This window comes from Ciona robusta, chromosome 12, assembly GCF_009617815.1.
Source record: "Ciona robusta chromosome 12, ASM961781v2".
NCBI classification, from domain to species: Eukaryota; Metazoa; Chordata; class Ascidiacea; order Phlebobranchia; family Cionidae; genus Ciona; species Ciona robusta.
Window position 1 is genome coordinate 4,974,307 of NC_143246.1, and position 23,799 is coordinate 4,998,105.

Sequence of the window (23,799 nt, forward strand, 5' to 3'; positions counted from 1 at the left end):
CTTACCCTATGTATAGTACTATATGACGTCAGTAAATTCTTGTCAAAACTTTCTATATCTGCCCGAGGAAAGTGCGGAAATTATCAAAAACATCCTGGTCCTGTCGTGCCTCACGTCATGTTCAACTATAACAAACAACATTGCTGCAGTCGTGTGCATAGTGTGTTTATATTTCAGTTAAGTTAAGTTAGTCTCTCTATAAGTGTTGTTAATTGTTAAAATCGCGATTAGGAAATTTTGCTTGTATGTGCTAACGGTATTATTTATCCTAATCCATATGTGTAGATATTGACTTTAACAGCTTCTGACTAAAAGACAATTACAAATGATGAAGTGTGCTGCTCTGATCTTGCTTTTCTGTGTTATGTTTCTCAGCATTGATCCAACAAGTGCTTTATTCAAAAGTAGATTTATCAGTCCAAAGTAAATATTGTTATATTATAGGGAGGGGAAGATGGCACCCCAAAGGATCTACTTTATCCCGATGTGCCATTTCTCCCCAACCCACTATATTTCCACGTAGTTTTTTTTTATATATTTAAACCAGATATCGGATTCTAGTTTAAACTACGTTGTTTTTCTTATGTTAGACAAATGGACGGTCACAAATTCGACGATCAGCAGTTGCGGAGAATTGCAAGAGAGAATTTGAACCTGCTGCACAAAGAATTTTAGGGTGTGGCTAAAATGCATTTGAACACACTTCCTATTTAACTGTTGTGTTCGAGAAATAAAAGTAATAAAACGTATAACCTGGTGTTTAATTATTGAATGGGCAATAACGTGATGGTAATTTATATCCCAAAACCGTTGAAGATTTTATATGAAATTCATTTAGCAACGCCATAGTCCAGCGTAGTGGGTATACTTTTCAAAGATAACAAGAATATAGCCTAGTATATAGCTTGCATACTATTTTGGTGTTAACAAATATAACTTTCTATCTATTTTTGGATAAGAATAATAAACAAGATCAAGGGTCCGCAATAACGCTTGGTATTATTTTTCAAAAATAGTCGCTACCGTAAATTAGTCCCCGTTGATTTACAAAACGAATGAACTACGCCGCCTTACGGCGCTGTGTATATTTTACATACCATTTTCGCAAGACCGAACAGCACGTTTCGAAATTTTGCTTGCTTTGGATTATTTAGAATTGTATAAAACTAAAAGGATAATTTACACTTTTAGGGTTATATTGTAGTAGGCTGGAGTGGTATATGTACATTTTCTGGACCGTTGGCGCTTTAAAATGGAAGAGTCGTAAGTTTTACGTTAAAGGTTGCTGTTTTATTGAGTTTTAATTTTCTCTCATATTTTACAGACCACTGAAAGAAAAGCGTAAGTTTTTTTGTGAAATTATTTATGTGTTTTAATATAAAATATCATTTTTAGGTATGAGAATATTAAATGTTTTTAAATTATTATGCACCAAAACCAAACTATTAATTTTTACTGGTGAATCGCAGTTACATTATTACATATATTATCCACTGTTGCATAACTTGCATACACTTTGGCGAAATATTAATTATAAATCAATCTAGTAACACCAACAGTCACAACCAAAAAGACAGCAGCTACTGGAAAAAAGAAGGTAGGTATTCTGCTCTGTATACCATATTTTAAAATTGAATTACAATAAAATCATAAGGTTTATTTTGATGTTAACGCTCATAATGCACGTGCATAGGGCAATAAAATTTTGGTACTAGTACATGATCATTTTCCTGCGATATCTGCTTATCGTAACAACCACTGGCGTAAAGTTACGGGGTTGCAGGGTTGCCTGGCAACCCTTTGATTTTCTCCATACTAATAATGCGTAAGGAATTACGTTCGACCAAACGAAGACGCCATTATTACTGCGAATAAACTTTGTTTACGTTCGTTAAAATATGTCAATACCGATGCGTCATTCACGACACAAACGCATTCAACTGGTATTTAAACTCCTGTTTGCTAAATTATTCACGTGTGAATCGCTATTGTGACGTCAGTAATCAACGTGTGAATCGCTATTATGTCGTAATCAATTGCCAGGTTCAAACAACCGCTATTATGATGCAATGAATTCACGTGTGAATCCCTACTATTTCGTAATAAATATGCTGCTTGCCTGAGGAAAACATTGCATATAAATATAAAGCAGTGTTGGAAACGTTTTAGGCAGTTTATTTCCGCGATATTTTGTTCTGGAAACCTACTATTTCCGACGGACGGGTCTTTGTTTGTAAGATAACCACACACTCGTGCGGGCTTGACGAAAGGCGCATGCGACATAGCTACTGTGACGTCACTCGCCAGGCAATCGGATTCGACCGTTTCTCATTACACGGACTCGCCGAACGCGCGTAATTTTAATTTGTCTCATCCCTACGTAATTCTGAATACGTTTACGTTTGTATGAGCTTTTACAAAGCACATATTTAAAGGGTTGCAAACCGAAAACAAAGGGTTGCAAACCGTTTTTTTTTTTTCGCGCCTACCGGCGCGAAGACTTCCTTTTTTTCTGGTTTTTGCAACCCTAACGTTTAGTAAAACTTTACGCCTATGGTAACAACCAACCTCTAAACTGTATAACCAGTTGCCCTGCCATCTAAAAAAATAATATATAACGTACGTGAAGATTCTTTACCAGTTCCCAAAATCTCTTGTTCTGATCAGTTTTAAATGTGTAGCATTTAAACATTTTTGTCCATTTATATCTCCCAAAAACTGTGACGTCATTTAATTTTAAATTAACTCAGTATGCAGCAGCAGATGTTTCGTATTTCATAATTTTTTCGTTGACACTTTTGACAGGTTATCAGACGATTGGTCAAAAATGCTAAAACTGGTGAAGTTATAAAGACAGAAATAGTGAGAATCGACAGCAATGGTGAAACAACTGTGACGTCATATCCTGCTGGAACGCCAGTACCAAGTCTGGGCAATCTTCAATCTTCAGGTAGTGTTTTCGCTCTTTGAAAATATCAAAAATGGGTTATATCTAACAAAAAAAAGTGTTTTAACCTTTGATTGTTAGTGTTTATTAACAGTTTTGTCTTTTTTTACACGCAGAACATCTTAACACTGTTATGCAAATAAATGACACAAAAGAGATTTTAAACAAGTGTAACCTGCCTGGCAGCAACAATATTTATGCAAAATCCTTAATAGGCGTATATAAGTATTTTGGCCAACTGTTATATGTACACAGGTTCCTCAAAGAAATCTGCACCAACTAAATCACCCTTAAATTCTGTGAAGCCATCTAGTCCAACGCCAGAAAATAAAAAAGAACCTATAAGGTACATTTAATTATCGAAAAACAAGTACTACAAGACTAGCAGTAGGATTTTTCGTCTGTTTGCAATTGCTAAGACATTTTAAAAGTTACCACCAAAATGTTACAGTAAAAATACTGGTTTTTGAATGAGATTTTAGGACAAAATTTTACATTAAAAATACTTTTTTTTCCATGAAATTGTAAACAAAATGTTGCAATAAATAAAAATACTTATTTTTTCTATGTAATTTTAAAGTAAAGTTTCAGGTACTTCTAGTTCTATCTGTAAATAACCCGCACCCTATTTTAGTCCTTTAAGGTCAGATGTTGGTCCCAGTGTACCAGCTAATGTTCCTTGCATTGATGACCTCCTACAAAAAGAAGAGGAAATTATAAAAGCAGCAAAAGAAGCAAAAAATGAGGAAAAACCAAAAGATAAAGGAAAAGAGTTAAAGGTATGTATTCTTAAATTTAAAAGTGGATACTCCCCAAATTTTTTTCAGAGAAATTCTTGTTTGATAGCTATCATGACTCTAACACTCTGGTAAAAAGTAGTAGATTTCCGCTGTTTTGTCTGGCATCTGGCAAGATTTGAATGGAGAATAATACACTTTTTATCACCAGATGAGCCGCGAAAATATTTTTATGTTAGGCTTGATAGCAGAAGTAGCGGAATAACTGTATAATATATATTGATTTTTTGTGGTTTTGACATTGTATAGCAAGGTAGTGAAAGAAGGGACACCTTTTTAATTTATTTTCTTGTTCCATTTAGCAGTTGATTACGAAAATTCAAAGAATTAAAACCATTTGTAAAAAAACATAAAAAACTGTTTGTAAATTCTTATAAACAAACATTACCATTTTATTTTGTATTTGTTGGGGCTCCATCAAACATATACGATCACATTTCTTTTTATCTTTCAGGATGAAAATGAGAGTTTGGAGAGCACGTTGATCACTCTGATGAAGAGGAAGCGACAGAGAGACCCAAAAGCACGGAAGAGAGGACTTGTTGCGAGTACGATGGCTAAGAGAGCAAGTGAGGAGGAAGAAGAAGAGGGTGAGATTAAAAAAGATTGGAAGATTATAAAATATTAAAAAAGTTTAAAATGTTTAATTTTAAATTAGGAGTTACGAAATGTAAGATTAAATTATATAAACCAAATTATTTTCATAATTGTAAAAACCTATGCAATAATTTTTTTTTATTTACGACAAAACTGGTAGTTTTATTAATTTTTTTTTGTTCCAGTTATATTAATAACACTTTTTTGATGGTTTTTTAAACACATGATGTAACTGTCATTGCCTAACTATATAAGAACAATGATTTACATTTATTGAGGACATAATGCCACTAACACCTAACAGACAAAAGTCAGGTATACACCAATTGTATATTAAATGATATATAAATCGCCTAAATGGCATCCTCAGTTTCTAGTTCAAATAGAATCTCCATTCATTTTATTTATTTAACATTTTCTTGTTGTATTAAGCAGAGGAACAGAGTTTTATTGGAGACACTGATTATCGCGCACTTGCTAATGATCAAAAGAACGAGGAAGAAGAAATAAGAAAAAGGAAGGAAAAACATAGGTAACTAAACTCTAAGTATTTGTACAACAAGTTTTATATATGCAAAAATTCCAGTAAGGATTTGACCTGTTTTCGAATTTTTTTATAAATGTGGATTGTAGAAATTTTATAATATGCATGCTTTTGTACCACATATGTTACTTTTTAGGAGACGTCGTGAGAAAAAACATAAAAACAAGCCGAAAGAAGAGGTAGGCACAAGATGTTATTCTCATGTTAACTATTTGTTAGTACAACTTTTTAAAGGGGGATTCGCGACTCTTGCAACCCCCTGACTGCGCCAATGCATAGGCGCCAAACTTTCTAAGTTGTACGAGTTTAGTTGCATTTAACTATAACAAATTTGGTCTTATATTTTACTGATTAATATAATGGATATGCCCACTCTACCACCCTAGGTTTGGTGCCTTTGCTCATATGATAATATTAAAATTACCCCATTTTTTTTAAAAATAAATAGTTAAATCTTCCATTTTTTTTGATAAATATTTCAATTTCTTCTTCAGCCAGTAGATAGTGGTATGGATGCCACGAACATGGACGAGGAAGAGGAGCATGAGCTGCATCCTCTTGAAGAAGCTGAGCTCCTTGCCAAACAAATGCAAAATTCTGCTAACATCACCCAACCAGGTAAGGGAATCCGTGATAGGAGCAAAATTATTTAAGGGACTCATTTTTAAAAATCTTTTTCATAGGTCAGATTGATCTGAATTTAATTTTTTTCACAATCTAGTAATTTTGCTGATTCTTAAAAAAAACATTTGCAAAGAACGATTGTAATTAATTCTGCCTTATAAAACCTTATTATATAGCTCAAAAACGTGTGCTAATTAATAACTTTTTTATAGTTTCATTTTTGGATATATATAATATATGTATATATATATTTTTTCAATAATAGTTCATCGTTTTTTTAGATGAAGAAATGAATGTTGATCAAAATGGGGCTCCTCCTGATCCAATTGATGCGGAGGAGAAGCCTCCGGAGGATGGGAGCGATGAGGAAGATGATGAGAGAAGGAAGAAGAAGAAAAAGAAGCACAAACATAAGAAGAAGAAGAAAAAATTGAAGAAGCAAAAAAGACAGGAGGATAGTGATGCGGGGGATTCAGATCGAGGAGAAAAAGCATCCGGAGACGACCGGAAATCAAGACCGGAGGAAAAAATGAATCTCGATGATCTCCCAAAAGCAAAAAGCAGATCAAGGTAAAAAAAACTAAAAAAATTTAATGATCAAGGTAAAAAATTAAAAAAATCGATCAAGACGTAAAAAATTAAAAAAATCGATCAAGACGTAGTGTTTAACACCTTATACTGAGCAGCCCTGACCCTAGAACACATTGCTGTGTATGACTTTACCCATATACAATCGAAAAATGTCTCTATTCCGTATTCTGTATGTGTGAGGCCACTGTCAAGGACGGTTTTAGGTAAATTTTGCTCATTACCTCAACAATTGTTTTTGAGCCAATTTGCCCATTTTTTCTCATATTTAGACTATTTTTCCCCATGTTTAAACTAAATTTTGCCCATTACTCTAACATTTGTGTTAAATTAGTTAATTATATACCACAATTTTACTCAATATTCCAGATCCAACAGTTTCTCTTCCATGTCTCTTTCTTCAATATCGTCAGCCTTCAGCGATTCCTTTGATTTTGCTGAAGGAGATTTTAACCAAGGACCAGATTTTGATGTAAGTAGTGATCTGCACTAGTATATATATACATATATATATATATTTCCAGCAAAAAAAATTTTTTTTTAAATTTTATTGAACAAAATTTTAATTTTTTATAAATATTTTTAACTAAACTACTTCCATCCAAAATTTAACATGTGGCATTGCTAAAACTGTAAGTTTCCTACATTTTGTTTTCTAATTAGTGCAGTAAAATGTTATTTTCAAAAAAAGCTTTTTCCGTATAAAACAATAATTCTGAAATCATTCTTAATGGCAGAATAAACAATGGTATAAAATTAACATTTCTATGCTAAAAGACTGTCGAAAAAATTCCTTCATTTGTTTTTAGGGGCGTGGTGGCTTTATGATGAGAGGGGGTTTTCGTGGCCGAGGGTTTGACCCCTTTTTCCGCGGCAGAGCTGGTTTTCGTGGTTACCCTCGTGGCAGAGCAAGAGGAAGAGGGAATTTCAGGGGAAGGGGCAGAGGTTTTGGTCCAGGTGAAAATTAAAAGGATATTTTTGGCGACTCTAATATAAAAATTGTTATTTCTACTATTTTACTTTATTTCAATAATTTTTTTATCTAATTTAAGTTTTTTTCTGATATAAAAAAGCGTTATTTTTACCATTTTACATTTATTTAAAAGTAAATTACTTAATTTCATCTTAATATTTTAAAAGGGGCCATTCTACATTATGCCTGGTAGCAAAAGTAACAAAAGTTCCTAATAATAATATCTGAGAAAAAAATAATTAATTTTTGTGATTTAACAAAAATGATACAATTTTATTTTTAAATTGAACAAACTTTTTTCACAGATGGTATAATGTACGACGCTACAGGTGTCCCCATGCAAATGGGGCCTGATGGGTTAATGTACCCCGCTACGATGTTCATGCGGGGCAGGGGTATGTGGAGGGGTAACATGAGGGGTGGGTTCGGAAGAGGGGGTTTTATGAACGATGGGTTCACCCCCCAAGAAGAAGGGATCGGAATTTATGTGGAGGAGGATAGTGATGACTCTAGAAAGAAGAGGAGGAGCTATTCCAGCAGGTGGGAGTAAAGAGCAAAACTAGTAGCGCCTCCAGAAAAATAGAGGGGTTTAAATTACAAATGATTTTTTTTTAAATGGGGATGGTGTTACGTCACCTTAACCCACCTGACTACAAGACTGGTTGTAACTCTGGAATGCATAGGGTGACACGTTACACCAATTTTTAAAACAGAAAGTAATGCTACCAGTAAACATTAACCCCATATGTTAAGATTTCTTTCATAGAAATACTGGTCTATATATCCCTGTTTCACCTACATTTTGTATTTTAAATATTGCAATTTAAAAATGAAGAAATTATCTATATATAGTAGGGTGGGGTAAGATGGGACACCTTTAGCACATCCTAAACGTGTTTTAAACAATTAACAACAGTCTTTCGGAGTCATGAAGATAGGGTTTAATAATACTTTAAATGTTCTTTGTTTACTACCAAATGTGACGAGAAAATAGAATGAAAAGGTGTCCATCTTCCCCATCCCTACTATATATGTACCTCACAAATGAATTTTTATTTAATTTTAGTTTTTATTTTATTTTTTGTTCCTCATCCTCATTCCTCCTCCTCACAGCTCCTACTCCTCTTACTCTTCTCGTTCCCGCCATCGTCACCGAAGAAGACGACGTCACTCATCATCTTACTCCCGATCCTACTCCCGCTCCTCCAGATCTTACTCTCGTTCTTATAGTCGCTCCTACTCCAGATCGAGCCGTTCCTACTCCAGATCATATTCGAGATCAACCTCGCGATCTTATTCATCAAGCAGGTCCAGATCTAAAAGCCCAAAGTGAGTTATTCGTTTTTTTTTGCGTAGAAATTCAGGATGTCGTTTAGCCTTTTTTGTGGCATTGTGAGTCATAAGAGGGAAAAAAAGCATTACTTTGACGTTAAGAACGTTCGCGCATGTATTTCAAGCATAGTCCATACGTACATCGTAAAGTTGCCTCTAAGTTGCAAAGAAAAGCTAAATCAGACGCTTTTATTAGGATTAAACTTGTATAGGTTAACTGGGTAAACGGTTAAAACTGAGCGATCAACAGTTAAACAAAAAGTGGGAAAATCCACAGCCCTAATATATATATATATAAACATATGTTATTAAAATAAAGTTTTACTTGATTTGGACAGTTTAGCTTTTTTGTTAAAGTAAAGCATGATATAACTAAACTTAACTGTGAAGTTACGAATGTTTCAAAATAGAATTGAGCCCAAATGGGATTATGAAATATATATATGTATTCATATCAAAAATTCTAATTTAAAATTTTTCTACAGTAGAAAAGACGCCGATGGCTGGAGCTCCAGTGGAAATGAAGAAAGGTAAAAATAATATTCTCTTCACATGTTACCAATTCCTATTTGATGACACAAATGATCACTGTGAGAATCTATAGCTCTAAACTTAAATCTTACTTTAAAAAAAAGATGTTTTGTTTAAAATAAATTTAGCTTCATTTAATTTCTCCTTTTTCATGACTGCATTACTGTTGCTATTCTGTAGAAGATATAATAACCGCTGTATTGCCAACAGTTGTCTGAACTGTAGGGCTTGTCCCATTTTATTCACATACTGTACACAAGTTCCATTTTATACAAGTACTGTACATTTCCCAAGTTAAAACTAACTTGTCCTCTTTTGATACACTGATTTCAACCACTTCTTTTTTAGATCAAGCTTCAGAGCCATATACGCTGCAGGAGGGAACTCCGCTCCTCCTCCCAAGAGAAAAGAGGAGGAAGAGGAAGTCCCATGGTGGGCAGAGTTCGATAAAACGTACGAGATACAAAAGACTGCAGAAAAAGAAAAGGTAAGTTTAAATTCAAAGTTAAACTGTTTTTAAATTTAATGTTAAATTTTTTTGAACCCACCTTACCCCTAATTTTACCCGTTTTAACTCATTACTCATCTTACCCCTAATTTAACCACTTTTACCTCATCTTACCTCTAATTTAACCCCATTTAATTCGTCTTACCCCTAATTTAACTTCATAAACTTATACATTATTCACCCACTTCTCTAATAAGCAGGCAGAAGCTAAAGTTCCTGAAAAAACTGAAACTATTGAAGATGCCAGTAAAACAACTGAAACAAAAGAAATTGATGGTGAAAGCTTTGATTTATGTTTATTTTAACATATTTTTTAATAATGATTAAATGTAACTTTTTTCTTATGCGTGGCTGGCAGTCATTATAACACAGGTGTTCTGTTTCATACACCTCGTGCCCGCCTACGAGTTACCACAATTGTAACTTTCTGGTTAATTGATTTTGTACATAAACTAAAACCTTTTTTTTCACATAAAACCTAATAATATTGTATGCATTTATTTTTTTTTGGAAAAAGTATAAAAAAATTATAAAAAAAATATTAACAAAAAAAATTTTCTTTCAGAATCCATATCAATGACACTGGCAGACATAGATGTTATACGATGTGTCATGTCATTGGTAAACAACACGTATTACCAACAAGATCCTGTAATAGAAGATGCAAGAGAATGCTTGAATGACATAATTACACAGGTAATAGTTGTTCCTGTACATAACTGTATGTATATATAATTTTTTCATACCAATTTTTTAGAAAAAACTTTCAAAAATTTTAAGTAAAAAATTGTATTGGGGTAAATGGAAAACATTTTTTTTAAACATGGAAAAAAGTTCAGAAATTCTAAATTTTATGGACACTTGTCACTTAAATTGTTTTTCTTTTTGCAGGTTGAGGTGCCAAAACCAGTGGAAAAGGTAATTGCATAATGTTGTATATTACAAAGTAAAATACTGTATATAGTTTCAAGGGTAAGTGCTTGCTACCATTGTATGTTTTTTGCAAGATATTTAATGTATATTGTTTTTCACAATGTTACATACGTGGTAGCTTGTAGCTGGCACGAGGTTTATGAAACAGAACTACCATGTCATAACGACTGTCGCTGTCGGGCTAAAAAATTTACATTTATTCATTTAATTCTACTTTTAAATAAGTTACATTTATTCATGTATTTGATTTTTCCAATTTTCTAGAGTGATTCTGAAGTTGTACAAGACTGTATGAATGACCTGTTAGATGCTATCTCTCCAATTGACGCCAAACCTAAACCTTCAGAGTCTCCAACGGATATTGAAGCTTTAAACAATGAACACCCGTATGTATATCTGGTAGATATATTATATATTTATGCACAACTTAACAATTTTGGTTAAAAACACCAACTCTTCCAGAACACCTTTAAAAAATTTGTATTTAAATTACTTTTTTTTAAAACTGTAAAATACATTTTTGTATTAAAAAACTTTTTTAGAAAACCATAAAAAACAAATTGTATTTAAATACTTTTTTAAAAATCCATGAAATATATTTTTATTTGAAAACTTTTTCAGACTTATGAGTTTCTACATAGAAGCTTGTCGTATTACATCTGAAGCACAAGCAAAACGAGACAGCCAGCCTACAGCGTCAACTAGTGGTAAAAATGACGATAAACAGGACTCGGAACGCCGTGATGACCGCAAAGGACGCCACGGGCGACGTCGGCGTCGAAGCCGCAGCAGGTGATTTAAAATTAATCATCAGAAACAGTGGCGCAGGCAGAAAAAAAAGAATTAGGAAAAAAAAGTTGTTTTCACATTTTTTTATAAAAGGTGGGGGTCGCGACCCTCTAACCCCCCTGACTCCGCCACTAATCATGCATATAGGCCCATGGGAAAAATCCTGGGGTGGTAGTGTAGGCGGTCCTGTCCTGCAATTTTTTTCCGATTACCAAATGTGCTAAATTTAATACATATAACACATTAAAAAGAAATATTTCTTTAAAAAATATTTCTATAAAAAAAAATCTTAAAAAAAAATTAAAAACATAATTTTTACCTCAACAGAAGAAGACGAAGATACAGCAGAAGTTACAGCAGGTCCTCCTCCTCCAGGAGCAGCGAGAGAAGACCTCCGCTTGTTTCCCTGACCACCGAGCAACAACAGAGTCTCCAACAAGCACAACAGATGCTCCTAATTCAACAACAGCAACTACAAGCAGCTGGAATATTGCCACCAAAGTAATTTCTATTTTTAGATTTATATTTCTATTCTATTTGGGTGAAGTCCTACTGTAAGGCTTGATAGAGAAACTGAGATTTATGCCAGGATTTTCCATTACTCTAATTCTATGATGGATTTTGTTCTATATGGTTATTTTCTTGAAGATCGCCTTGAATTTTAGCTAAAACCAAGTTTTTTTTATTCAGTCTTGTCTAATTCCAGTCTATTAAATATATTTTTGACTTTTTTGAAAGAAAAGTGGGGAGTTTTATAATCTGTTTACATTTGACAAATTCGTTTTTTAAATTTTGATGGAAAATGTAATTCGTTTAAAACATAAATGTAAAAATAATAAATTTATTTGTTACCACTTTTTTATAGCCTCACCATACCAGCAACTTTACCCACTGTCGGTGGGATCCCCCCTATTACGCCATCCACAAACCCCGTCCCAGCCCCCAAGATACTCAGCAATAGATGGGACAAAGACATGGTATGTATCAATGTATGGATGACAAATAAAAAAAGTTATTTAAAATATATATGCACTTTTTAACTGTAGCAAGGCATTGGCATATATACAAACATATGATAAATTTTGCGGCATCAAAAGCCAAACAGTTATACATTTTAAATTCTGTAATAAATTCAGTGTATCTGACATCTCAAAATTTGTAGTCTCAAAATTTTACGTTTTTCGTCAAAAACTTTTTGTCCCCAATTTTTTTGTCCTAAAATTTATAGTCTTAGATTTTTGGCTCAAAATTTGTCACATTTTCATATAAATAAATGTGTTCTTCAGGATGCCCTGCTAAAGAACAAGGGTAAAGATGATCTGACGAGAAAGTTATGGCAGAAAATGCGCGAGAAGAAGCAGCAAGAAGGAGGAGGGGACCTCTCGCCTACTTTTCTTGCTAGGGCCAAACAGGTGAGCAGTTATATTTTTACGAAACATTTTTTTTTGCTTTTTAGCTAAACAGTTAGACAGTTAAACATTTTAAATATTAAATATTTAAAAATATTAGTATATTAAAAATAATATTTTTTTTACGAAATTAAAACTTTTTTTTGTTCTGCCTAGTACCTAGACAGTTAAGCAGTTAAAACATTTTAAATATTCGGTAATTTAAGAAAAAAAAGAAATTTTTTAGAATTTTTTGGAAAATAAAATTGATTTTTTTAGGCTGAAGTAGTTGGTTTTTAAAAAAAATAAATTTTTAGTTTTTTTTTTGAAATAAAAAACAAATTTTTAGGCTGAAGTTGTTAGTGCTGATAAAGTGTTCAGTGGAGTTGGCAACATCAAAAGTAGAAAGATTGCTATTTCTTCTATTGATGGCAACAAGAGGTTTGCAAAGGATGAAGCATCTCCAAACCAGTTTGGTAAGTCTATAGTTTGTATCTGGTTCCGGTTTAGTGTTATATGACCAGATTTGTGCATTTTTTTTTGTATTTTTGAAATTTTTTAAAATTGACTACTTTTGCACCATTTTATTCAATTCTTTTTTAATAGAGGGCAATTTTGGAGTTTTCAAGAAAACTTTGCAATCAGTAACTTTTGAAATATTGTTTATCACTGGTATACCGAAATTCATTTACTCTGCTGTTAGATATCTTTATACACCAGCAGATTAAAAATACTAAATCACCAAATAAGTTTTAGTACATTTAAAGTCTAGCTATAATGGTTAGTTTGAGATGGCTCTCTCAAGCAAGCTGGCTCTCCTAATTTTGGTAAAATTCAACCTAATATTCTGCTTATATTGTATTTCCTTAACAGACGAAGGAGTGACTTACAAGAAAAGTGAAATAATGTTGGAAAATATCGGCGCTGAATATAAAGACAGTGAAAAGTGAGTTAAATGTATATATATATTCCTTTTTACCAATTTTTTTAATTTACAAAAATTTTTTTGCCCAATTTTGTATTTTTTTAAGTTTTACATTTTTTAATTTTTTTATTTATTTATTTACTTTATTTTTTTCCAGGACTCGATCTCAGGAGCAGCGGGAGAAGTTGGAGATGTGGTCGGATGAACAGAGAGGATTGAAAGAGGAAGTGAAGAAGGTGATGAGAGAGGAGATAGAGAAGGCGGAGCGAGCGAAGAAGGAAGAGATCAAAGAAAAGATGTTGGAAGAGGAGAGACAGAAGGAGATCATGAGAATCAGAGAAGAGGTTTTTATTTAACTTATTAAAATTATTATTTTTTTAATTCTTGTTTTTTTATGTATTTTATTGATGTATTTCTTTTTTTTTCTGATTTAGTTTAACATTATCTTGTTTTATTTATGTTTCTTACTTTACTCTTTTTTTATAGAATGATATCTATTTTGTTAAAAAAAAAAATAGAAAAAAAAAATTTTTTATGCTTGTTCTATTTTTCCCTTCTCCATTTTTATTGTTTTTCCATTTATTCATGTATTTATTCTTTAATTTTGAATTATTTTTTGGATTTCTACTTTTTATTTATTCTTTAATTTTTAGGTTTTTTTTTATTTGAAAGATCATCTTTAAACCTTATCTTCTTCCCAGGTCCGTCTCCAGATCAAGAAAGAGATCCAAGCTGAGATTGATCAGCAGAGGAAGCAGGTCCTCCAGGATCCGGAGTTAAAGAGTCAGATCATGGAGCTCGAAGCATTGAAACAGAGCGCTGTTAAGTCGACCGATATCAAACCTGTGACTTCAACACCAGAAGGGCCAACTGACAGCTTCACTGTACAACAAGATCAACATAAGAAGGTAAAAATATATTGGATTATGTTAAAATTTTAATATATAAACAGCAAAAAAAAGAATAAACAGTATTTAAAATATACTAATAACCAATATATTGCACAAAAAAACGGGAATAAAACAATTTTTAAAGTATAAACTGCATAAAAAACAGGAATAAAACAGTGTTTAAAATATAAACTTGGTAAAAAAGCAGGAATAAACCAATATTAAAAACTAACTGAAATGGTCCTTTAAGATCACAAAACAATTCCCAGAAAATCTCTTTTAGACTTTCTGTAATAAGTCTGACAACAACATATAGTAGGGTGGGGAAGATGGGACACCTTGTTATTCTATTATCTCGTCACATTTGGTAGTAAACAAAGAACATTCAAAGAATTATAAAACCAAATCCTCACGATTCCCATTGACCGTTGTTAATTGTTTAAAACACGATCAGAATATTCGGATATTATGTGCTAAAGGTGTCTCATCTTCACTCACCCCACAATGTAACTAAAAAAATGATAACTTTTTCTCGCAGGATATGAACCAGTGGTTGGAGAAACATGGCAAGAGGGCATCCGAGATGAATGTGGAGGAAATGAGGCGAATGCAAACCATGTACATGCAACAGCTGCATCATTGGAGTCAGCAGCAGCAGAAGGTTTGGTTTTTACTTAAATGAGAGAATTTTTTTGAATAAAAAAAACAGGGAATATTAGCTTATTAAAATTTCCTAAATTTTTAAAAGGGTTCAAAAATAAAAAAATAACATTTTTGCTGTGTTTTCAATAACGTTTTTTGTTGTTTAACTAATAAACATAAAACAAATTTTTTGTTTGTTGTTTTTTAAGTCAAAATTACTATAAAGTTAATTTAAGCTGCTAAAACATCTGATTTAAAAACTTACAAAATTAAAAAAACGATAATTTTTTTTTAAATGTCAAAATGACCATTAAGTTACTTCTACACCTGCAAAAGCATGTAACTCATTAAAAAAATCAAAAATAATATTTTAAAAAACACTTCCTTTTTTCCCAGGCATATATGCAATGGTATTGGCACCAGCAACAAAACTACAAGCAACATTATTTCTCACAAAAATCTGGTTTCTACAACAACCATCCTACTTCTGGAGCTGGGGACCAAAAAGCACCAGTTTCTGGACCAGATAGCCAGCAGCGTGGTCCAAACCAGAGTCATATGGTGTCTAACTTACCTCTTGACCAGGTGAGACCATTTATTATTAAAAATTTCTACCTAATTTTGCCATCATTTTTTTCGTCTGGTCAAAGCGCCTGCCTTTAAGAGGTTATGGGTTCAAGGCTTGTCGCTGCTATCATTTGGGCATATTTTTCTTTGTGCAAGATAATTAACGACAATAGCAACCAGTGGCACAGCCAGAAAAAAATAGGGGGGGTGGGGGTAATCAAAAAATTTTCATTTTTTATTTTAGTTTATATGGGGGAGGGTACATAAATGAACTTCCCCACAAAAATAAATAAAATCCCAAACCGAAAAGAATGACAAATATTTTCGGTTTTATAAAAAAAAGATTGTCTAATATTATTTTTAATTTTTGACCAAAGCCTTTTTACCCAGGGTCAACACCCCATGAGTAGCATGCACCAGAGACCCCCTGATGGTCAAAACATTGGTAACCCTACTTTTACCCGTGCCCCAAGCCAACATAATCCACCAAACAAACAGGCAGAGGTAAGGAACATTTTTTCCACAGAGTTTTTGTTTAATTTACAAACAGGCAGAGGTAGGGAACATTTTTTCCACATAGTTTTTGTTTAATTTACAAACAGGCAGAGGTAGGGAACATTTTTCACATAGTTTTTGTTTAATTTACAAACAGACAGAAGTAAGGAACATTTTTTCCACATAGTTTTTGTTTAATTTACAAACAGACAGAGGTAGGGAACATTTTTTCCACATAGTTTTTGTTTAATTTACAAACAGACAGAGGTAGGGAACATTTTTTCCACATAGTTTTTGTTTAATTTACAAACAGGCAGAGGTAGGGAACATTTTTTCCACATAGTTTTTGTTTAATTTACAAACAAGCAGAAGTAAGGAACATTTTTTCCACATAATTTTTGTTTAATTTACAAACAGGCAGAGGTAAGGAACATTTTTTCCACATAGTTTTTGTTTAATTTACAAACAGGCAGAGGTAGGGAACATTTTTTCCACATAGTTTTTGTTTAATTTAGAAACAGACAGAGGTAGGGAACATTTTTTCCACATAGTTTTTGTTTAATTTACAAACAGGCAGAGGTAGGGAACATTTTTTCCAAATAGTTTTTATTGAATTTCTGAACTAGGACTAAGTTTTAGTAATAATCAAATTTTGGTAAAAACCTGGTGTAAAATTAAGGCCCACAAGGTGCATTGCACGGAACTTTACTCATACAGAATATAACGGCTTTTATTTTGTTTATTCTTGCTTTACCCTTTCCAAAGAAAAAAAAAACTGCTGTAAACCCTTAAAAAAAACTCTCAAAACATGCAACGCAAGCAGACATATGGTAAAAAAGTTATAAAATCTAAGTCCATTCAAAAAAATCTCTAAACAGTTTCGAAATCCAAAAATTCGGGTTATATCACATGATACCTATAGGCTCCTAACTTTTCAACTGTTTTTTTTATTTGACACTAAACTTAACAAATACATTAAACAGGGTGTTGGCCAGCAATCACAGTCAGTTTTAATGACCGCTCAATCACAAGAGCAAAGATTTCAACAACAACAAAGAAACTTTGGCAGTCACTACAATAATAGACCTATTCCTTATCATCATGGTAATTTGCATAGGCAAATTTAGTCTTTTCTATGTAATTTTTCAAGTTTTTGACATGTTTCTATACTGTATGCTGTTTTCTATATAAAATATTTGCATTATTGGAAATGAAAACAGGTTGAAAAATGCTGTTTTAAACAATTCTATTAAATTTTAAATATATAGAAATGCACTTTTTTATAAATATATATATAGTTTTATTCCTAATTTGATTTATTTATTAAACTTTATTTTTATCATTTTTTTATAAAAAGTTTTATAAGTTAAATTTTATAAGTCATTTATAAGTTAAAATTTGTGTTTTACCCCAGATGACCCCCATCGTCACGGGAACCACCCCCGCATGCCCCCACCGCACGACCGTCGTGACCTTTACCCCCCTAACCCCTTGAACCGTGGTCGAGAATTTTACCCCCCGGGTCCGGACCGTCAATTCCCCCCAAATCGCTTCGAAAATTACCCCGACAAGCGGCAGCAACCCCGATTTGCTCCCCCACAGTTTCGCCCCGGGTCTTACCCCGAACAGCTCCGGCCTGACCCCCATATGCAAAAGTCTTTGAACCCAGAGGAGCAGTCCCATCTGCAAGAACATCTTAAGCAACAACAGCAGCCACCAGTAAATAGATACAATCAACCAATACCTACAACTCAGCAGTTCAAAACATCCATGGTAAGTTGAAGGCGCAGTCAGGAAAAAAATAAGGGGAGGGGTTTAATCACAAAATTAAAAAAAAATTTTTTTTCAATTATTATTATTTTTTGGGTATAAAAAGGGGGGTCGCAACCCCTTAAACCCCCCAGGCTACGACACTAGTTTAAGCCCAAATGTTTCATGTAAAATAACTTTGACAGACATAGCAACCGTAAAATTTAAATCAAAATTAATTATCTGACATGCACTAGTAAAGGAAAAATATCACCTACAAAGGTACCTACTTGTAAGCTGGCACGAGGTGTATGAAACAGAACATTCATGTTATAGTGACTGTCATTGTAACATGGATGCGAGAATAAAGCAAGTTTCATTCATTCAAAATTTTTCACTTGCCGTTTTATCCTAAATACCAAAGTTATAAAACACACAAAAATTGTTAAATACAATTTTTTGTTGTTTTAAATTGAATTTTCTGTTGTTTTAAAAACACAAAAAAATTGTTTCTACTTCCCAGCCATTAACCAGCATACATGGTGCAAGCAACCAACCGAACCAGGGACCCACCAACCCCCCGTTACACCAATATCCCCCACCCGGTATGGAAACCAACAACGAACCAGATGACTGTGCACCAGGAACCACACCACCACCAAAAGGTAACCAAAAAAAAACAAAAAACAACATTTTTAAAGAAAATTAACAAAAATTGAATGTGCAATATTACACCAACGGTTGGTATATCATTTAGGTTGTTTCAGCGCCATAGTTTTACCTAAAATAAATTTAATGTAGCTTTTCTATGTCTATACAAACAAACAGACTCAAAATATATTGCGTTCACCACATAATCACTAAGGTTCCCTCTGTTTGACAAGTGTACGCAACTGTATTTTAACAATGTCACCCCAATTTTTACTAAAAACTTAAACAGATCGAACGCAAATCATTAAAAAAAAGGAAAATTCCTTACTCCATTATAAATGTACTAGCTACTTAAATATATTGATAGCCACAATGTAATGAATGTAACAACCAATATATTGACAGCCACCAACGACCAACCACCACCACCTGGAGTGGAAAGTTTACCTTCAACCTCCATGAATGCTCCTATCATGTAAGTTCTGCTTGTTTCTTTGTTTATTACTTGTTTTTGTGCTTGTAAGTTGTAAAAAATATAAAAATTTAGCTTATCGTTATACTTTTTTTATTTGTTGTGTATCCTAACTTTTTATAATTCTTTCGTGTTTTTTTCGTTAAACATAATTTTTCCTAATTATTTTGTTCTTGTTATTTTTACAAGATTCCTATAGAAATAACATTACTTTTTACCCAGCTCTTCCATGCCTCCTGGTGGTGACGATCTAGCACCCCCCGGTGACGATCAATACACGAACATTCCTCCTCCTAATATTAAAAATCCGAACGTGGAAGAATCACCAGCTAAAGTGAGAATAAATGTTCTGCAAGCGTTATTTGCTACTGTGGCAGAAAAAATGCAATTGGACCTGAGACTTGTAGCATATTTAATACTAATAATAATATTAATAACTTCATTAATATTGATTCTTTGATTACGGTAGCGAAGATTAAACAGTATTTTAAATAAAAAGATAGGATAAAACGACCAAAAACAGATTTTAAAACAGGCTTAAAGTTAAAATTAAGAGGCCCAACATAGAACCCAATATCTTTTGCTTTTGATTCAAGCAACCACTTATCAATTAAAAATTATTTACATTATGGCTGGTAGCAGAAGTAACCAGTGGCGCAGCCAGGGGGGTTTCGGTGTCTTGACCCCCCTTCTTTTAAACCCCCCAAAAAATTATATATATAAATATAATTTTTAAAAAAATAAAATTTTTGAAAAAAAAATAAAAAAATTTTTTTCTGGCTGCGCCACTGGAAGTAACAGATTTTTTTATTCCAGGCGAGCAAGAAAAAGAAGAAAAAACATCGACGGAAGAAAAAGAGGAGAAGTTCAAGTGAGGAGGAAGATGATGCAGATGAGGTGGAAGAGCAAAGAGCAAAGATCATGGTACGTCATCTTTAATTACAAAAAATGTATTTTTTTATGTGTGTGAGGTTTTTTTCGAGATCCTGCGATTTAGGCCAGGTTTGGCTCATTATTGTTTTTTAAAACTAAAAAAATGCTGTTTTTATTAAGTTATATTTTGAATACATAAAGATGTTGTATATGTAGTAATAGAATGTATTTTGATTTAACACACAAACAATGTAAGTTGCTAAATACACTTTTTACATTAAAGTTGAATTTAAAAAATAAATGTATGCTGTAAAACAGTTACTAAAAATTTTAATTTAATTCAGTACTTCTGCTTTGTTTTAAAATTTTATTGTTTAATATTTTTTCCTCGAATAATTTTCGTTCTTTTCTTCTATTTTTAGGAGCAACTAAAAATCCTCCAGGCAGGAACTCTGGATGAGGTGGATGCTGCAGAGGTTGAAGATGGAGAAGTTCAATCCGGAGACGAGGGGAAACCTGTTTCTACAGTAGCTGCTTCTATTGCTGCACTGACTGCAATGTTACCACAAGTACGGACTCCTTTTTTTTTTTTAAGGCATAGGTCAGGCCATTGGAAATAAAGCCTCTGATTTGACTGTTTTGGCACACGTATATACTAAAATATTATGCTTAGTTTTGGTCAATAGATGTAATATGAGAAGTAACTTGTTATAAAACATGGGGTTTAGGCCGGGGTTAACCCATTGCCCCTTTAGGTTATATAGGTAATTAGAAAAATATTTATAAAAAAATTAGTTGCATGTCCTTCAATTTGTGGTGAGTTTCAAATATTTCTGTTTTTATATATTTCAGTTGGAGAGAAAGAAGAAAAAGCACAAGAGAGAGAAAAAGAAAAAAAGGAGAAAAAGAGATTCATCAAGTGAAGAAGAAGAGTAAGTAGCAATTATAAAAGATACTGCATCACATGTGTCCTGACATTTAAGCCACAGTTGGCCCATTACCACAATTCTATTATGGATTCTATTCTATATGGGTGAGGTTCTACTGTAAGAAGCGCTATGGGAGCTGTGATTTAAGCCAGAGTTGCCCATTACCCCAATACCTCATGTGAATAACAACAAAACAAACTTTTTTTTTTTTCTTTTTACAGTAAACAACAACAAAAACAAAATCTTTTTTATTTTTTACTGTAGACAACAACAAAAACAAAATATTTTTCTTTTTAGCATTAAACAAAAACAATTCTGTTTTCATTTTACAGTAAACAACATTTTATTCTTCTTACAGACATAGTGAAGCCCCCCAACCAATCCAGGCGATTCAGAAACCGCATTTCCCCCCTGGCCACCCTCCACAACACCCAGGGTACCCAGGTACAAATATATTCAAAATAATTCACAATCAGTTTAAGGTTTAAAAAAAATTGAGCATTATATTTATCATAACCTTAATATTGAAATTTTCAAAACTTTTGTGGTAGATTTAATTTTTCGAGATCTATACAGAAATTATTTTTTTTAATTTGGATTTTTTGTTGGTATGCTTCTTTAATATTTATATTAAAACAGGTATACACCACCCAATGCAAGGTAGAGACCCCATGGTCCCGGTTTCCGGAATCCAGCCCCAATATCAAGCCCCACCCACGTCACGACCCCATAATTACCCCTACCCTGACCACCAGCTGCCCCATGGGGGAATTCCCTTTTCTAACCCCGATTTCGCCCAAAGGGGTCAAAATCCCCAAACTGCCCCCAGAAATGACGCTTACCCAATTATGGGGCCGTCGGGGGATAATCAGACCGTTCCCCGGAAAAGGTCTCCCTCACCCCTACCCCTTGTGTTCCCAAATGACCCGGTCGAAATGGAGGCCTGGGCAAGAAAAATGGAGCAAAGATACAGCGACCACCCACAAGCTCATGAAGCAGGAAATGCGTTGAAAAAATTGGACATGTCGCGTCCAATTGAATCTGTACGTGAAGCACTGCGGGACATGGAACACAGGACTGGTAAAATCATTTTTAAGGGTACAGATTTAATTTTAGCTAATTTTTGGCATTCAGGTCTAATAGTGTAAAATAAAAAATTATTTGTTTTACTTTGTGTTAAGTTTTTAAAAAGATTTTCATGCACCTAATAAAATTTTTAGGTGTCTTAAGTAAAATAGGTAAAAAATTGTGTATTATCTTATAAAACAAATGTTTTTAAGCTTTTTTAAAGATTCTTTTATTTGTTGTTGAAAGTTGGAAACTAAATTTAAACCTAATTTTTTTGTAGCATTGGACCAAAGAAGACCAGAAGAGCAGAGGATTTTGGAGCACAGAGGATTTGATCAATCTGCTGAACTCCGGAGCAGAAGGAAAAGAGATGTAAAAGTTTTTGAATGATATTTTTATTTTCTTCGAAAATTTTTTGTTAAAAAGTTTTTCTAAAAGTTATTGAATCAATTATATTTTGTTTAAAAAAATTATTTTTTTGTTAAAAAAGATCGACTTGGAAGTTATAAATTTTTTTTTTCTTTTTTTTCTAAATACAAAGTATTTTGCATGTTTAGCGAGCTGTACATGGTGGGCGAGGACGTAAGAAACGAAGAATGCAACGAAATTATAGAGACTGGGACCAACCAGAAGATGATGGTTTGGTATGTAATCTGTTTCAACAGAATAACAATGAATGATTTCAACTTATTTACCCTCGCGTGGCGGGGCATAGACAGTTGTTATAACACAGGTGTCCTGTTACATACATCTTGTGCCCATTTATGAGTTACCATGTATGTAACTTTGTAGAGGTGTTTTTTACCCTTCTGTGGAAGTGGCATAGTGGTTAGCGCGTCACCTGCAACCCAGAGGTTATGGGTTCAAGGCTCGACACTGCTACCATTGTGGGCGTATGTGTCCTTGAGCAAGACACTTAACGGCAATTGCTCCAACCCAGTGGCCTATACAAAATAACACAAAAACAATATATTATTTCACCAGGTATACTACTATAGTGAGAGTGGGAGCTCAGGTTGGGGTTCAGACCAAGATTTTGACGATTTACTCGCTAAAAAACAGCGGGAAACTGGTGCAGTGCCCATCGATCCAAACAGACCTAATTTTCCAGTAAATGCTCAACCAATAAACGTAACCAACACAAGGTATTAATAATATTAACTTTTTTTTTTTTATTCTCCTGTAGCCGGAAAACGACAGTCGTTTTAACACGGGTGTTCATACACTGCGTGCCAGCTTACGAGTTACCAATTATGTTACTTCGTGGGTGAATATTGAAAATATTTTAAAAGAAAAGACTGGATATAGCGATAAAACAACAGTTGGTAAAACAAATCTACATTTAATTAATTGGACTTAAGAAACTTAAAGTAATGGCTTTCATTTGCTGTACATTCGTTATATATTCCAGATATTATGTATAACATTTACATTTATTTTAGGCGCCAATCTCCTGCCCCTGGTCACCCCCATGGTCATAGACCCAACGAGGCAATGGGTGAAGTTCAAGGCATTCAAGTTATAGGGGGTAGTCAGCCCCAGCCTATCCCGTCCCTGGCCAACCGAAGTGGGCCCCGAATGAGCCGCCCGGACCCAATGCGCGATCGATTTGAGCTCGCCAGGGAAGAAGAGTTATTGATGGCTCATGATATCGAATACATGAATTTTATGTCGGAGCAGCGAAACCAGCTTTATGCTCGGCAGAACCCCCCACACCCCCACCCTGTACCCCACAATGTCATGGACTTGGCCCCGAGACCCCCAATGCCCCGGGACCATGGGGGTTTCCCCATGAACCCGATGATGCGTCGTCCATACGGCATGTAACCGCATGCCTGTGTATTATGTACATAGTAGTCAAGCTAGTTTAAGTTTTACAAATCTGCAATTTTAGTTTTCGTCTTTTAGAAGAAAAACATTGCCAAGAAAAGCTGCAAAACAGGTAACTATATTTTCCTTTTTTTAAATAAATTTTAAGTTCAATTTT

At 33.6% G+C, this 23,799-nt stretch overlaps 1 protein-coding gene and 1 long non-coding RNA gene across 5 annotated transcripts; both read left to right on the top strand.

Annotated features, from left to right (window-relative positions):
• Positions 1 to 176: 176 nt before the first annotated feature.
• Positions 177 to 752, top strand: LOC149727073 (uncharacterized). The gene is made up of 2 exons (XR_016386207.1): positions 177 to 423; positions 591 to 752. It is a non-coding gene; the product is annotated as an uncharacterized LOC149727073 (long non-coding RNA).
• Positions 753 to 1,093: 341 nt separating this feature from the next.
• Positions 1,094 to 23,713, top strand: LOC149727074 (uncharacterized). 4 transcript variants are annotated; one of them, XM_089889993.1, is made up of 46 exons: positions 1,094 to 1,263; positions 1,325 to 1,341; positions 1,548 to 1,597; positions 2,806 to 2,950; positions 3,203 to 3,293; positions 3,582 to 3,726; positions 4,199 to 4,334; positions 4,774 to 4,873; positions 5,022 to 5,064; positions 5,380 to 5,503; positions 5,791 to 6,079; positions 6,467 to 6,569; positions 6,907 to 7,054; positions 7,376 to 7,610; positions 8,184 to 8,399; positions 8,888 to 8,932; positions 9,282 to 9,420; positions 9,639 to 9,717; positions 10,007 to 10,137; positions 10,333 to 10,359; positions 10,639 to 10,760; positions 10,996 to 11,166; positions 11,491 to 11,664; positions 12,029 to 12,140; positions 12,450 to 12,575; positions 12,901 to 13,027; positions 13,425 to 13,497; positions 13,634 to 13,820; positions 14,178 to 14,384; positions 14,905 to 15,027; positions 15,405 to 15,593; positions 15,966 to 16,079; positions 17,054 to 17,174; positions 17,485 to 17,843; positions 18,343 to 18,484; positions 18,876 to 18,945; positions 19,165 to 19,276; positions 19,759 to 19,866; positions 20,238 to 20,384; positions 20,668 to 20,747; positions 21,103 to 21,188; positions 21,384 to 21,824; positions 22,093 to 22,184; positions 22,370 to 22,456; positions 22,797 to 22,957; positions 23,255 to 23,713. In XM_089889993.1, exons 1-46 carry the CDS (start codon positions 1,253 to 1,255, stop codon positions 23,637 to 23,639), a joined length of 6,390 nt encoding a protein of 2,129 aa, XP_089746119.1. In that variant the 5' UTR covers positions 1,094 to 1,252; the 3' UTR covers positions 23,640 to 23,713. The 4 variants fall into 4 exon arrangements, with proteins under 4 accessions (XP_089746119.1, XP_089746121.1, XP_089746120.1 ...); XM_089889995.1 differs by having other exon boundaries at positions 9,642 to 9,717; XM_089889994.1 differs by having other exon boundaries at positions 4,777 to 4,873.
• Positions 23,714 to 23,799: the final 86 nt, after the last annotated feature.